The sequence below is a fragment of the Chelonia mydas genome, chromosome 6 (assembly GCF_015237465.2).
Source record: "Chelonia mydas isolate rCheMyd1 chromosome 6, rCheMyd1.pri.v2, whole genome shotgun sequence".
In the NCBI taxonomy this organism is placed as follows: Eukaryota; Metazoa; Chordata; order Testudines; family Cheloniidae; genus Chelonia; species Chelonia mydas.
This window is the reverse complement of record NC_051246.2, coordinates 38,945,754-38,960,997: the sequence shown is the minus strand read 5'-3', so window position 1 is coordinate 38,960,997 and position 15,244 is coordinate 38,945,754. Positions and strand designations below refer to the sequence as shown.

General features: G+C 36.0%; 1 protein-coding gene across 6 annotated transcripts in view; it reads right to left on the bottom strand.

Moving 5' to 3' along the window:
• Positions 1-15,244, bottom strand: part of USP47 (ubiquitin specific peptidase 47) — an 89,101-nt gene that overhangs the window by 58,390 nt on the left and 15,467 nt on the right. For 4 of the 6 annotated variants that reach the window (XM_037899822.2, XM_037899820.2, XM_037899818.2 and 1 more), the window contains 5 exons: positions 8,556-8,759; positions 7,726-7,839; positions 5,630-5,765; positions 3,354-3,450; positions 102-247 (listed from right to left, as the gene is read on the bottom strand). In XM_037899822.2, coding sequence (XP_037755750.1) covers positions 102-247; positions 3,354-3,450; positions 5,630-5,765; positions 7,726-7,839; positions 8,556-8,558 — 496 coding nt within the window. In that variant the 5' untranslated portion in view covers positions 8,559-8,759. Of the gene's footprint in view, positions 1-101; positions 248-3,353; positions 3,451-5,629; positions 5,766-7,725; positions 7,840-8,555; positions 8,760-12,936; positions 12,997-15,244 lie in introns of those variants that run through there. The other 2 variants (XM_037899819.2, XM_037899821.2) reach the window with 2 other exon arrangements.

Below are 15,244 nucleotides of genomic sequence, written 5' to 3'. Positions count from 1 at the left end.
TGCCCTTATGTGTGTCCTTGGAATAAGCACTAGCCAAAAAACAACAGCTATTAAAATTATTCTAAATTTTCCACATAATAAAATCCAGCATCAAACATTACCCTCACTACTATCCCATCCAAAGCTCCGTGTAACATCTGTTGTTTCAATTGCTCTCTTTTTGCTGGTCTGCAATAAAACAAACAGTCTTTGAAGCTGGTAAGGGATGCTCATCACTGCATCTTCTTCAGATTCTTCAAATTCCCATCTATTAACAAATAAAATATTTGAGTAATACTTCTAAAGCAATTTATTTCACAAAATAGCATTTAAGTTTGAAGAAATTATATTGCCCTTAAACGTTTGCTAAATTGTAGGAGTTAACTCTGTTTGACTTAGCTTAATGAGAATCAAAATTTTCTCCAGGTTTCATAAATCACACTCAGCAGTCAAAAAAAACCTAACCACAGTTTACAACTGTGCCAAAATAGTGTCAATCACTTCAGAATCTCTGATTTAATTGCTGCTATTATGGACACAAGCAACACTTAGGCGTACAACTTTTATAGATAATATTCAACATAAAGGTTGAGTGGTTGTTTTTTCAAAAAAGCTAGATGATTACAATCAATCTGTAAGCACCTAGATGCTAACAGGGTGATAAAGTAATAGCCAACATGGATTTTCAAGAACAAATTATGAAAAAACAACATAATTTCCTCCTTTGACAGGGTTACTGGCCTAGAGGATAGGGGGAAGCAGTAGATATGATTTATCTTCATTTTAGTAAAGTTTTTGACAGTCCCACATGATCTTCTTGAAAGCAAACCACGAAAGTGTAGTCAAAAGGAAATTATGAAGTGGGTGGACAACTGAATGAAAAACCATACTCAAAGAGTAGTTGTTAGTGGATTGCTGTCAGACTAGGAGGATATATCTAGTGGGTCCTCCACAGGTCTATAACTATGCACTTGGACATTAGAGTGACGAGTATGCTTATAAAATCTGCAGATAACACCAAGTTGGGAGGTGTTGCAAGCACTCTGGAGGACAGGATTAGAATTCAAAATGACCTTGATTAATTGGAGAACTGACCTGAAATCTACATGATGAAATTCATTAAAGACAAGTGCAATACATTCAGGAAGGAAAAAATCAAATGCACAAATAAAAAATGGGGAATAACTGGTTGGGCAGTAGTAGTGCAGAAATGGATATGTTAAGGGCTGTAATAAAGAGGATGGTGATTGTCTGTTCTCAATGTCGACTAAAGGTAGGAAAGGAAGTAATAGGCCTAATTTGCAGCAAGACAGATGTTAGATACTGGACAAATTTTTGAACTATAAGGATAGTTAAGTACTTAAACAGATTACTAAGGGAGGTTGTGAAATCAATGACTGTGGAGGCTTTTAAGACAGGTTAGACAAACACCATCAGGGTGGTCTAGGTATACTTGATCCTGCCTCAGCACAGGGGGATGGATTGAGGACCTCAAGGGATTTGAGGTGGGTGGGGGAGGGGAGTGGAATGGAATGGACCTTGATGACTTTCCAGTTCCGCATTTCTATGATTCTTTGGATGTGTAAGCTTTGTTGGAAATCTTTGCCACACAGTTTGTAAGCAATGCACCTGGATATTCATAGGTCAAAAGCTATAGTTCTATCTTAGTTTAAACTTGCAAAGCTCATCAGATATAGCATATACTCAAATTATAACGTGCATATCTCTGCTTTACAACAACTTCTGCACATTTGCTGAATAATCTCTCCTCTATGACAACACTATCATGATTGCTTTTTAATACTAAACTAAATATGGCTGCAGTTACTTTTGATCTGAAATGTGCAAGGGCCATGCACTAGTCCATCTTTTACATATTTACTCTTTTTAAACATACAAGTGTTTCAGTTTTTGAAACTGTTTCAAGCCAAATGAAGTGCAGATTTAACTTTATGGTACTCAGGCCATTTTTTAAAAAGCCTCCATTATGAATATAATGATTGTAAAATGTTTATACATTCTTTTAAAAAGATTTTAACATTCACTATTAGGCATTTGGATGTTATCAAATATTGATAATTTCAATGTTTTAAAAATATTTCAATATAAATGAAGACATATACAGGAATAGAAGAAAGCTAAAAACCCATTTTGCAAACAGCAGATGAATGACAACTTTATCATCTTAATCCTACGTACTTTTATCCTTATACTCATCTACCCTACAGCAAAAACTAGACAGACTTAAGCATGCCTGATTTGGCTATAGGTGTACTAGACCTTTAGACAAGATCTACTATTGTATTCTAACAGGTTTTTCCATCTACATTTGGAGAAATTGTATTGTACCATTGATGTCCATTAACCACAGCAGAGAACCATCCTAGCCCATGGCTCACCTTGTGGTACATAATGTGCCAGAGAAGATCAAATAATCCCATGCAAAGAAACCATTCATTCCATTTAGGAGGGAAAGCATGATCATAAAACAAATTTTACTGTGTCACAGATGGATGCTTACATCAAAATTACCCACGACAAAGAAACATCTTAAGTGTCATTTAATGGCAAAAATGTTTAAGCATTATTTATATAGGATCTTATACCGCAGCCATCATCGTGGTATCCAAACACCTTACAAATTAAAGTGACACAAGAAGATCCCTGTGTTGCCCTCATTTCCTCAGAATTTTAGGGCTTATTGGGTTTGATTGGGGTGTTTGTTCTTAAACATGTGATTTTGCTCAAGTTATTGGAGGGAAGCTGAAGACTTTTTATTTTAATTTTGACTTGAAGATGTAGAGGTTCTTGGTCACTCTGATTTCTTCTTGAGCCATGTTCCACAGTTATAGGCCAGTTGCCAAGAAAGATTCCTCCTAGGCACAAAAGTCACTACTTAAAAGAGCAAGGGGTTTTATTAGGAAATAAGGTGATTGTAGATGCAACTTAAAAAAATGTGTTGTTGGCTTTACGTGCATAGGGAGAGCACAACAAGTGCTAACAGAGAACAGCTGTAGGTTCACCTCATGGTTAAAACTCTAGGTAGCCAAGTAACTGAACCTGATCTAGAATAAAAAAAAAAAAAAAAAAAAAAAAAGGGAGAAGAAATTTGTTCTTGAGGCAAGTTCCTTCCTTGTTCTCCTCACAACCCCTGTTCCTTATGTCTACCCACCTTGGAAACAACTGCACTGCCTGCACACCCAAAATAGCCACTGCAGTTTAGATGCACTGGCATTTCCATACAGGAGAGATAACATGAAAGAAATTAACATGCCATGCCCACATATCTATGGCGAGATAGAAGTCTATTACATTAGTTTTCTAAGATGTCAATATTAATGATACAATCTTGTTTATATAAAACAAATACTTACTTGTATAATGCATTTCTAAATTCAGGAGTCATGAAAAGTGTTTGCAATAGGCTGTTCAAATAGCAAGTCATTGCTTGATTTACTAATCCCACATAGCCTAAAAAATATATAAATAAGAGTTTGGGTTGGAAACACAGAACAGTTTCCACACCTGTCAGAAGAAAACTAATATGTAACTGACAAGAAAGAATGATTATAGAAGCAACATTACCACCACCACATGCAGGTACAGTCATTAAAACACCACATTTTTCACCATAAAAAAAGTGAAGACATGAGAAGAACTGTTGTGCTAATTATTGCTCAATCTGGGACAGTATTAAAGATGTACAGTAAAAAAGTCATTTGGCATTCAACTTCTCAAATTTTCCTTGAACCACATGAGTATATTTTAATGATATTGTAAAAGATCATTCATTAATATTAAACTAAATGTTCAAGGTTTACTAGGTACTACTTACGTGGGCACACGTGAAGCTATAACCTAATTTTTTTTTTTAAATGATTTCCATCAAGAAGGTAATTTACACTGGAGACTGAAAACAGTCCACAATTTGGTGTAATTAAAAGCAAAATAGCAGCTTTAACTGTAGTAATCACTCCCTAAGCCAGGGGTGGCCAACCTGCGCCTGAGAAGGAGCCAGAATTTACCAATGTACATTGCCAAAGAGCCACAGTAATATGTCAGCAGCCCACATCAGCTCCCCCCGACACCTGCTGGCAGCCCCACTGATCAGCACCTCCTACTCCCTCCCCGTGCCTCCCACAGTGTGCAGGAGGTTCTGAGGGGGAGTGGGAGGAGCAAGGGTGTGGCAGACTCGAGGGAGGGGGCGGGAAGGGACAGGGCCTTGGAGGAAGGGGCGAAGTGGGGGCAGGGCCCGTGGCAGAGCCAGGGGTTGAGCAGTGAGCATCCCCCTCCAGCACACTGGAAAGTTGCCTGTGGCTCCGGCCCCCAAGTTGGTGCCTATACAAGGAGCCGCATATTAACCTCTGAAGGGCTGCATGTGGCTCCAGAGCCAAAGGTTGGCCACCCCTGCCCTAAGCCATCATCTGAAAAGCACTTTGTGCTGATTAATAACAAATCAATAGCCTTTATTGTCTCTCCCTACGATGTTAAAAGTTACTCGTCTACTCTCTCTCCTGCCGCATAAAAAATAGCTACAAACTACTACTAAATTCAGTAACAAGTTTAATTAGTTTCAAGGGAGATGGGGAGTGAAACGTTTACCTAAATTAAAAACCATCTGAAGTGGCATTAAGGCCAGTTCTGTCCAAACCATGTAACATATATGGGACAAAGTAAAAATTCAATATATTGCTACATACAGTGACATAGAAATGAATTTGGACATTTGCTTTTATGACATTTAATTCTGTATTCTGCAGCTTTAAGTGAAAAGGAATACTCGGGTACAGTTCCCTTCTCATAATACAAAAGGCAACCACCCTTTGCAATGAACAGGAGTTTTTGTGAAAGGAGTTCAAAATTGGGATATATGCATTATATTGTATTTGTTCTCTTACTGTAGATTTAGCTACCACAACTGTATTTGGATAAAAAGACATCTGACATCAGTTAGCACATGAATGTTTACATCCTATCAGTGTTATGGTATTCAGCACCAGAGGTCAACAACAGTCCTAAATTCCGACTACTAATGAGAAAAGAAGGTCTGTTTACTGCAACCTTTCTCACACCACTGATCTCAGTGAAGTCACAAGTCAAGAAAAGTTTCAAATATAGCCTATAAAAGGACAACATATGATTACCATTTGCATTTACAGCATGATTTACACTACCAGCTGAACACACAAATGCATGAGAAAGAGGGAACAGATGTACTATAATCCCACAAACAGTACTGTCAAAACCAAATTATAAATTGGGGTCTAGGGAAGGTGGAGTGTTGGGAATAACAAGAAATTCAAGAGTAGTTGTGGATTAAAACTTTAAAAGCACATTGGCACCAAGCAATCCCCTCCCCAACCACCCACTAATAAAAACCTGCTTTTGAAGGAACATTTCTTCACACACATTGCAATCCTATTATAGACCAAGAAGGGGATACTTTTGTCCCTTTCCCAAAGACAGTTCCGGTAAGAACTATCAACAGTAGATAAAAAAATATTCTAACATTTTAATGCGTTTAAAATAAATGCCTCTGTCTTCTTCAAAATAAATTAAGATCCTGCTTACTTAAGAAGCGTTAATATTATTTTAAAATAATTAACACTTTATTAAACAGGTTAAAACAAAGTGGGACAAAACACCATACCTGTCTCTGATTTACTCAGGATAGAAGAGTATGAGTAGTTTTGACAGACATAATCATTGGTACAACCAACAGAGCCTTCTCTTGGTAGAGGGCCTATAAACCTCTCTTGATTACCATCATCTGTCATACCCGATTCCTAAAATATGAATACATTGATTTTTATGTAAAAATTCATTTTCTTAACCCAACTAACTTTTACAAAAGAAGTTAAAACTCAGCTAATATATATCTCATACAAAAGAGCCTATGTTAAAAGATCAGTTAGGTTGTAAAGTCAAACACTCAAAGTTTATGAAATGCCTGATTTACAGTTGCCCTTGTAACCTTAGTTCTGTCCCCTTGTGAGTCCATCCTGTACACTGACTGATGCAAGTGTCCTGTGGAAACAACAGTATATGACTTTGTAATTAAAGATTATTGTAATGCATACGCATACAAGGGGGAAAAAATTAAGGTTGCACAGGCAATCATAAATCAGGCATTTCCTAACATTCAAGTATTTGATTTTGCCAACTAAAGTAGTTTTGCAAAACAAAAAAAGTGTTACTACATTTCTGTATGCAATTGCCAGGGTTAGATATGTGGATTTTGTTATTTTGGGTTTTTTTTAAGAAAGAGCTAAAACAAATTCTATTATGCACAACTGTAACAATCCCCTTATCATACATACATTATTTGAACCCTGAACCTGTAGTACCGTAGCAAACACTTCTACCCTGGGAGCTTTGAGACTGGCTCCTGTTCCATGTGTGGAGCCCCCAGAGTAGAGTTAAGTTTTTTTATTCTAACATACTGCCAGAAACTTTCCTGATGAACACAAATGACAGTAGGGAAATAGTTACTTTTAACAGTTTGTCTCAACAAAAACAAAACTAAATTTTATGTGAAAAAAGTCCCTAGCCAAAGGTCTTTCCCCTTGCTGAATTTCAAAAGCTAGTTGGAAACAACTGAGACAGTTTCTGAAAAAATAAGTCTGCAAGAATCATGTGTAGTAGACAGTATCAGGCAACCTAAATATAGGTGTTTTCTACCAGTTCTCCCTATTCAGAGATCCCCACCATAACATAGGCTCAAGGTGGAATAAGGATGACAATTCCAGTAAGAGCTCTTAACTGTCTGTGTGGTGGTGATTTAAGTCACATTTCATTTCTGTGGTTTAACTGTTAAACTCAAATCACTGGAAGTTATTATATGTAGCTGTTGGTAACCCTTTAGTTTAATCAATCTTCATACAATTTTTATTCCTGTTTTTTAAATGCACCAATCCAACGTTTTGGGCACATGTATACTTAAACACAAAAACAATTTAAGAGCCAGCAGTAATTTGTTGGACACTCCACCATCCCATTTCCCTCCAAAACAAAAACTGTCCAGTTTGGATTCAAATTCTGACTTTGGTCACAAAAGAGTGAGCTTGAGGTTCTCATCCTGAACATATTTGTTCATACTATAAAACCAATTTGGCATAAAAGACAATTTGCTCAAGAAAGCCTCAGCAGGTCAGGACGAGGAAACGCTGACAGAGCAGCATATTAAATCTTTTGTGTAGCTAGCATACCCAATGCCTGGCTCACATAAACCATTGCTATTTTCACTTCCTTGAATTCTAAAATTCACTCAGCAGGAACTTTCAAATATTTTTGTGGCAGTCCACAATTTATTGTAAAAACCTTTATTGTGTTTAATCTGATTTTTTAAAAATAAATAAATAAATAAAAATGCAAGCCTACAAAACTGACGTTGTAGCTACAACTTTGCTGCTAAAGATCCTATGTAGAACTATCTTACACTTGGGCTGGGATACTATTAAGTCCATTCTGTTAAGAACCGTCTTTATATAAACAAAGCTTATCAAGCAGTAACAGAAAATAACTAATACTATTTTTTATCACTGGTATTTTTACTTCTAATACACAAACAGGTAATACAAGTAATTGAGTTGCATTGTCAAAGTTTTTTTTGAGAGACTTAGTATGACATACAGGACTAGAAAAAGAACAATAATGTAATCCTGTCAGAAGGATAAGGCAGACATTTTCTCTCCGGTAAAGCTTGAAAGGAATATAAACGTGGTGAATATATCTATTTTGGCTTACCGACACTATATGAGGCTGTTCACCATCTTTATCTGTCAAATGTAGAAAATTTTTCTTCCCTACCTCAAAACCAGCATCAAGAATAGATTTATCACTGGTTTGATCCAAAGGAGTCTGTAAGAACAAAACATCAGACACATTTATATGTAATCAAAGATTTTGTGAACAAGTTCAGTAAGTTTTCTTCTATATATATATTGCTTCAAATAACCTATCATACTACAGTGAAAAAGAAAATAGCCTTGCCATCTATGAAATAAGCAGCTTTTAGTATCAAACTTAGGAGTTCAGAAAGAACTACCCTCAAGAGAAACCAGTGCATAAATCAAATCCTAATCAAAACAGTTAATAAATATTTGCAAATTGGTCAGCTTATTCAAGAGCTGAACCATTAATCTATAGGACTGATTCAGAAATACAATGGATCAAATACAATCATTTTTACACACTTGGTGGCAGTAGTTCCAAGTGTGCTATAACTTGCATGCATCTACTGAAATACAAGCAATTCTAGCATGTAGAAACAATATTAAGAACTTGTCAATTAGTTGTTCAGTAACTGTTCATTCTAGAATACACTTGACGGTACAAAATAATCTAAATCAACAAAAACAAAGAAATTCAGATTTAAGTCTAGTAACATCATTAACTTGTTTGGTTGTGATTAATTACAAATTTTCCCAGGTCTTAGATCACTATAGGAACTAGATGCAAGAGAAATATTTGAAAACATTGTACAACTACTGTTCTACAAAACAAACTTTTACAAAGGTTCATTTTATCACCTAATATTTTTCCTTAAAAAAAAAAAAAAATGTTTTTGCCATTACCATATCCGCAACATTGATTCCATTTCCCCAAACTAAATCAAAAGTTCCATTAACATAGCCCACTTTGGAGGCCACATCCTCAAACAGCCTTCTCAGTGGAGTGGAAACTGGCAGGTTTAAAGTGATACGTTCATTCACCGTCTTAGAATTGGTAATATCTTGTATTATACACAGCACTCTGGGTTCATCAGCAGCGCTTTCTATCTGAAATCAGAGCAGGCAACTTATTCAGTAGGCTACAAGGAGAGATTTTTTTAAAAAACGATTCCTGTATCTCTAGAGTAACAACACCAACTATAACAAATAAAATTTTGCTACACTTTGCAAATTTAAATCTAAAATTTTTATTTTAGAAGCATGGAAATTATAAAGTCAATGTTAAATGCCATGGCACATGCTAGCTAAGGTTCTTCTGTAATTTCAATTCTCATGCTAGCTAAATTATGGTAGAGCTTTTATGTTGTAGAAACTCCTAAAGATATCCTAACTAGTCTTTTCACATTTATGCATGTATGTTTTTACATATTTTAGAAAATCAATCAGAAACACACACAAAAATCAGAGTTCTAAAGTACTAGAAATTAAATATGTTACAAGAAAAATTACTGAATTTTACAATGAGAAAGCAAACAATAAAAGAAAGGAGACTGTATCAAGTGTACTCTGCTCATTTAATCAGTGTAGGTTTAACCTTACAGCATAGTAATTTTACATAGTATGCTTTGTAAAAAAAAAAAAAAAAAAAAAAAAAAAAAAAAGGAATATGAGAACTCAACAGTTCTACTAAACCTTCATTGAAAAATGTATGTAAATTACCAGATGTATTCAGTAGCAAAATGAAAGTTATCAAGGTTGTAATTCAGGTACATTTGTCCCTGCATAATTAAGTTTTGCAATTTACAAAACACATTCTGACATGTTTGTTATTATTAAAATAAAATAAATAGGGCATGCAACACTAAGAAAAATTGGGACTCAACCATCATAGACAAACTTGTATCTGCAGCGGCCTTGCTCTTTCATTTTTAAATTAAAAAACCTATATATTATATATCTAAAAACATACACACTTAACAGTTTAGTAGTAAATGATCCACATAATTGACTTCACAATTCTGCTTTATTTCTTTCTTATAATACTAAAGCTGCTTTAGGGAATCTATATAGCAGAAATCCTGTTAACAGGGAATGAGAAGGCTTTGTGTGTGTTTGTTTTTGGGGAGTCAGGGGGTAGAGAAATAATTGCCTAAGACAGCCATCCCGAAGTTCCAGCCATGAGATGAGAGAAAAAAAAAAAAAACAAATCAAGGAAAGTGGCTCACCACCTTATTGGTTCTTAAGACAGTAAAACACGAGATCTGCAACCTACAACAATCTTGGGGGCTGGCTTTAAAACTTCTGAACCTTCAAGAAAATCATTCTTTTGCAAAACTCACTGTAAAATGAGTTAGGACAGGAATTATATGCTGAGTGACTTGAAATGAGTAAATCATCTTTGCTAAAAAGCTACTAGTACATACTGCTCTATGCACCATTTTATCTCTGGAAAAAAAAATATTGGAATATCTGATTCTATCTCAAATAAAAGTGGAGAAAAACAATCTTGACCGAGAGAAGATCAAGAAAACTGCATAGAGAAGGGGGTCACAAAGTCCCCAAAACGCAAAGGAAAGGACTTTTTCCAATGTTGTGTTTCAATAACAGTTACTGTATAAGAATTGGAAAGCCAAAGATCCACTGACACACTAAAATTAATCCGCAAAAATTATTTCTAGGTTTTGGACTTCCAGATTGCTAAGGAACAAATCATATTTAAAAAACAGACCATACCAGAGTGAGGGGTGTGCAGAGAGGATAAGAAGTCTCCATAGTAACCAGTCTTCTGAATTTTGTAATGTGGAAAGCACAAGATCTTGCCTCCTGCAAATTCATGTCAAGAAGCCCAGATGTCTGCCCATTACAGAACAAGCACATTATTCTCAAAGGCAAACAGGTTCATGCTGAGATATTGCCAATTTTTGGTGGATGAAGACATCGCAGGTAAACAAGAATTATACTCAGGCTGAAAATGTAACCTATGACTTAAAATCATCTCCTAGAGAATGGTCCTTTCCTGCTAGAAGGAGAGCTACAGGTAAGACCTGATAAATAATTCTATTTCCACACAAACAGCACTGTAATACATGAAAGTGAGAGACACGCAAGCAACTGAAGTAACAGCTTCAAAGCTGTACTCTCTGTGGAGAGGGTCTATACCACTGAGCCTTATATGAAGGACAGAGACTTGTAGCAACAGCCAGAGTACCCGAAATCACACAATGCCAATATGGATACTAGACACCTTAAATGCTGAAGTGATTTTTATAGCCTTCTCCAAATAATGCTTGAGGCATCTATCTAAATCATCACTAATAAAGCACTATAATACAAAGTGTCAAAGAGTAAGCAATACTTCTACATTAAGTGGGCTGACTTTCCATTGTGAATTTTCTCAGACTGGGAAGCTTGATTTCTATAGTCTGTAGGCATGCTGGACGCATTCTTCAATGCACAACACTTAACATGAAAACATGCTCTTCACAGGTAGAAGGCATATTTTCCAGCAAATCTGCAACACTTCATTCATTTCATCCTTTCTGGAGAGTCTTATGGTCTGAACTCTCTGAGGAGGAGAAAGCATACTGCAATTGTGCAGGAATGTAAACTACACACAACAGAAAGAGTAAAGGAGTTCAGCAGAATACCAGCTTTTCATAGACAGTGGGAGATAAAGCAATATCAGGAGAACAGCACATAGAATAGGATTGCTATTCGGGAGGACAATCCTGCTCCAACTGATTTATGCTACTCTGATACCCAGCTCTTTTCACTTCATCAGCTAGTCCACATTCATCTAACTGGCAGGCTCAGCGTGGTTTGAGGCATCAGGGATCATTTGGCTTCACCTGCCTAGCTATAATCCCAAAGGGATAGTGACAGGCCACCATGTACCATAGAGCACCATGGGACCAAACTGTATAGCAGCACTGATTTATTCTGATCCCATGAAAAAAAAACCCTCACTGTCCATTCCTCCTCCTCCTCCCTCCAAGGTTCACAGTTGAAAACAATGACTTCAAATTTAATGATTTTCAGTAGTGATTGTTTTTAGGATGGGTTTTATCCACTATGTTCTCTAAGTACCCAGCACCATACTCTGAACCTTGACTGCCACAATGTCAAGATGGCAGTTATAGAACTTTCTCTCACTGTGCGCCATGGAGGACAGCAGGCTTGCAGCCTGCTTCAGTGGCTCATCTCCCTGACTTCCTTGGCCTTGGCTGATTTTCTACAAGCAGCCCGGCCAACACTTATGAGTTCTGACTCCATGGAATAGGACAGGGAGCATACACGGTAATCCAATTAACTCCTGCTTGTAGGAAAAGCTGAAGACCAAGAGCCAGCTAGTGGTATTAATAGTGTTAAACACCTAGAAAAATGTAGGCTAACAAACTGAGCTCCAATAATTTCTGTGCTAGCGTCTCTGGGGGTGTTGGTACACATGGTTAAAAGTGATCACCAATCACAGGCAGAGTGTCAGGAGTAGAGCTACTAATTCCACTTTACAGTTTGCCAGCTGCAAGTCCTCGACTTGTCCTTCCCATCTGTGCCCCCCTCAATAACCCGCAGGACAGTCTCTTGGCCGTTCTCCAACCCACAACTTCCCCCTTACTGTACTATCTATCTCTAAGGCATCACACTTGGTTCATTGGAAGACTGAAAGTTGCAACTAGCAAAGCACAGTTGGTTCTCCTGCAGAGGACCTGAGTCAGAGGGCACTAGTGGTGGCTGAGGGAGTTCAGAGTGCAACACATCAATCCCAAACTGGTGTTTGAAGGTGCATAAAAAATAAATTTTATTTTATTCAGGATGACAAGTACTTATTACTTTATGCTGTAAGCTTTTAGACAGCTGGGTTGAGCAAACAGTGTAGTTCTCCTTCAAGTTTGTGGACAAGTTATAAAGCATACACTGTAAAGGCAACACTTAGGAGCCACAAGTCTCTAATTTATTGTGTTAGATATAGGATTCTATGTGATTGAATCAGTGTTTACAACCCATGCTTTTAAATTTTAATCAACAATTAAACAATCCAAACAATTAAACAGTTCCAAACTATCAGAGCCATGCTAGATGCTTGTAAGGGACAATATACAATTGAACAGTGAAACTAAATATATCAAAGCTTCTATTGTTAGGACTGCATGTAATGAGTTTTTTTAAATCCATAAAACATGCAAAGAATTTAAGTAATTCATGCTAATGTTAAACAAAAGCTAGAGTATCATGCTGTTATTGTGTATCTTGGTTATCACTCTAAATAGTTGACTTCAGTTGTCACCTGTGAAAATTTCTTCTTCATTTCATCAAAGAGATTTTGTCTGCAACTCCAAAACATATCCTATAAAAAAAATTAATAACAAATCATAATGTTTTAAAAAAGTCTAGATGTTTTGTTTGCAGAGAGAAAGTTTATTCTGTATGCAAAGTGGATATGACTGATTATCAGCTTCTTATACCTTTTTTTAAAGTTTATTTAAAAAAAGTAAATCTTCCAGATCAACTGAAATTTACAGGGCAAACTCTGCTAGAGAATTTGGTTCTACATTTAAGGTGTGTAACTTCATAGACTAAAAGAATAAATAGGATTAAGAAAATGTTGGTAAGTGATTATATGCTATTTATACATAGTAAAAAAAATTAATGAGCACAAAAATATCAGTTTAAAATTAATTTAAATTAATGTAATTCTACTTCTTATTTTTCCTTTTTACAATAAGTATTTATCTCATATAGGGACACTGCTAAACAACTTTGCTGGACTGGTTCAAGTAACCCAGATCGGAGTATAAGCTTTTAATTCAGAGTTTATTACTCCATTTATAAATTATTAAATTAGTCAATTTAACATGGGTTCATATCAGATTAGAATATTTTCTTTAGCAGTAGAGTAATTTCAGTTAATGTGAACTGGTTGGCAAAAATTCTAACCCACAACTTGTGCAAGAAAAGATATTGTATACTACCAGATTTGAAAACATAGCATAAGTAATTGAACAAATAGATGACAAGTTTTTCTAAATCATACTGATAAATGTATATTATAAACCTACATCAGATTATGCTGGTAGTTTAAGCCTTTCTTTGGTGAAATGTTTCAGTTTAACAGCAAACCAATTCCTTACACTGGTAATCTGAGCAGAGTAAATTATACGTGGACCGCTTCAAATTCTTATAGCATTGAAAACTGAAGGAATTCTAATAGTTTAAATTATTAAATAGTCCAAAACAGATACCAAATTGTTGTATTTCCTAATCTATGCCCCACTGTATTGAAATATTTAGCTGAAGTTAATATTGTAGAAGTCTTGGTGTTACCTTTCATAACACTGCCAAAATACTAAGGAAGTGATCTGCAAAATCCCATTATGTTTCTCTCTACAGAAAAATGCAACAATAAATATAAAATAACCAATTTTTGTGGAGATGCATGCCAAGTGTTGACAAATTTAAAATTAACATTTTACCCTTTGAATCTCTAACTAATGGGACAATATATCTGAAAGTACAGTAGTGTGGTGTTTAGCCTGAAGGGGACAAACGTAATAAAATAAATTAAATTTGGAAAAGACCTATGATGTTCTGTAGGTATGTGCCTTCTGCTGTCTCAACTGCATGCTCAATACTGGTCTATATTATTGCATTACATAACATATGAATGTGACCTTTACAAGTGAATGCAGTACATCAACCGAACTATAAAAAACCCACCAAAATAAGATAGATATATTAATCTGGCGGATAATCGGTAAAACATATTTTGTATCTTTTGCAGGGCAAGAAGTTCTTTTGATTACTTTTGAAGCTGTCAATAGTTTCAAGAATAGTAATTGTGTCTAGCAATCCATAAACATGAACTGATAACCAATAGGTTTAGCAGCAGTTTAAAAATTAAACAAAAAATCCCACGTTTTTGCTCCCTATTTTTTGGATTACCTGCTCTGAATAAATCTTTACGAGCATTTTGTTAAATTGACTTTAAAAGGTTTGTATTGTTTACTTTAAATTCATAGCTGAATTGTAGGTTTGCCACAAGCCCCACATAATGAGCAGCCTACAAAACATAATTTAGGAATTACTGAAGCTTTACTTGCTACTATGAAAATCACTGTTACATTCACCAGACTGTTAAGATCTTCAAGTCTCAGGGCTTGTCCTGCCAGTGGACAAGTCAGAAAAGTTCCAAATGACTTCACTGCAACAGGTTCTGGTTGGGAGCAGACTGGATGTTCAAAAATTGTTCTGCTGCTGTCTCCAAGGAGAGACCAAGTTATTTTACAGTGAAGTGAAGAAAGGGAGTGTACTAGAGGTATGCCTGTAATCCTGAAAGGAGGCAAACCATTGACAGATGTTCTAAATTGCTGAATCCCTGGATTATCCATAACCCACTGTGCATCAAAGTGGGAAGCAGCTGAGCCACTAGCTGAAGGACTGTCAGAAGAGTCATAGAATCCCACTGGAGGAAATACCTTTCCTGCTATGAGAACACGCTCCAAGAACTGCTGTCCATTCTGACATGCAGAATTCCTGGAAAAGATAAATTAAAAGTCTCCTTTGCTAAAGGATGTCTCTCAGAGAACATAGAAAAC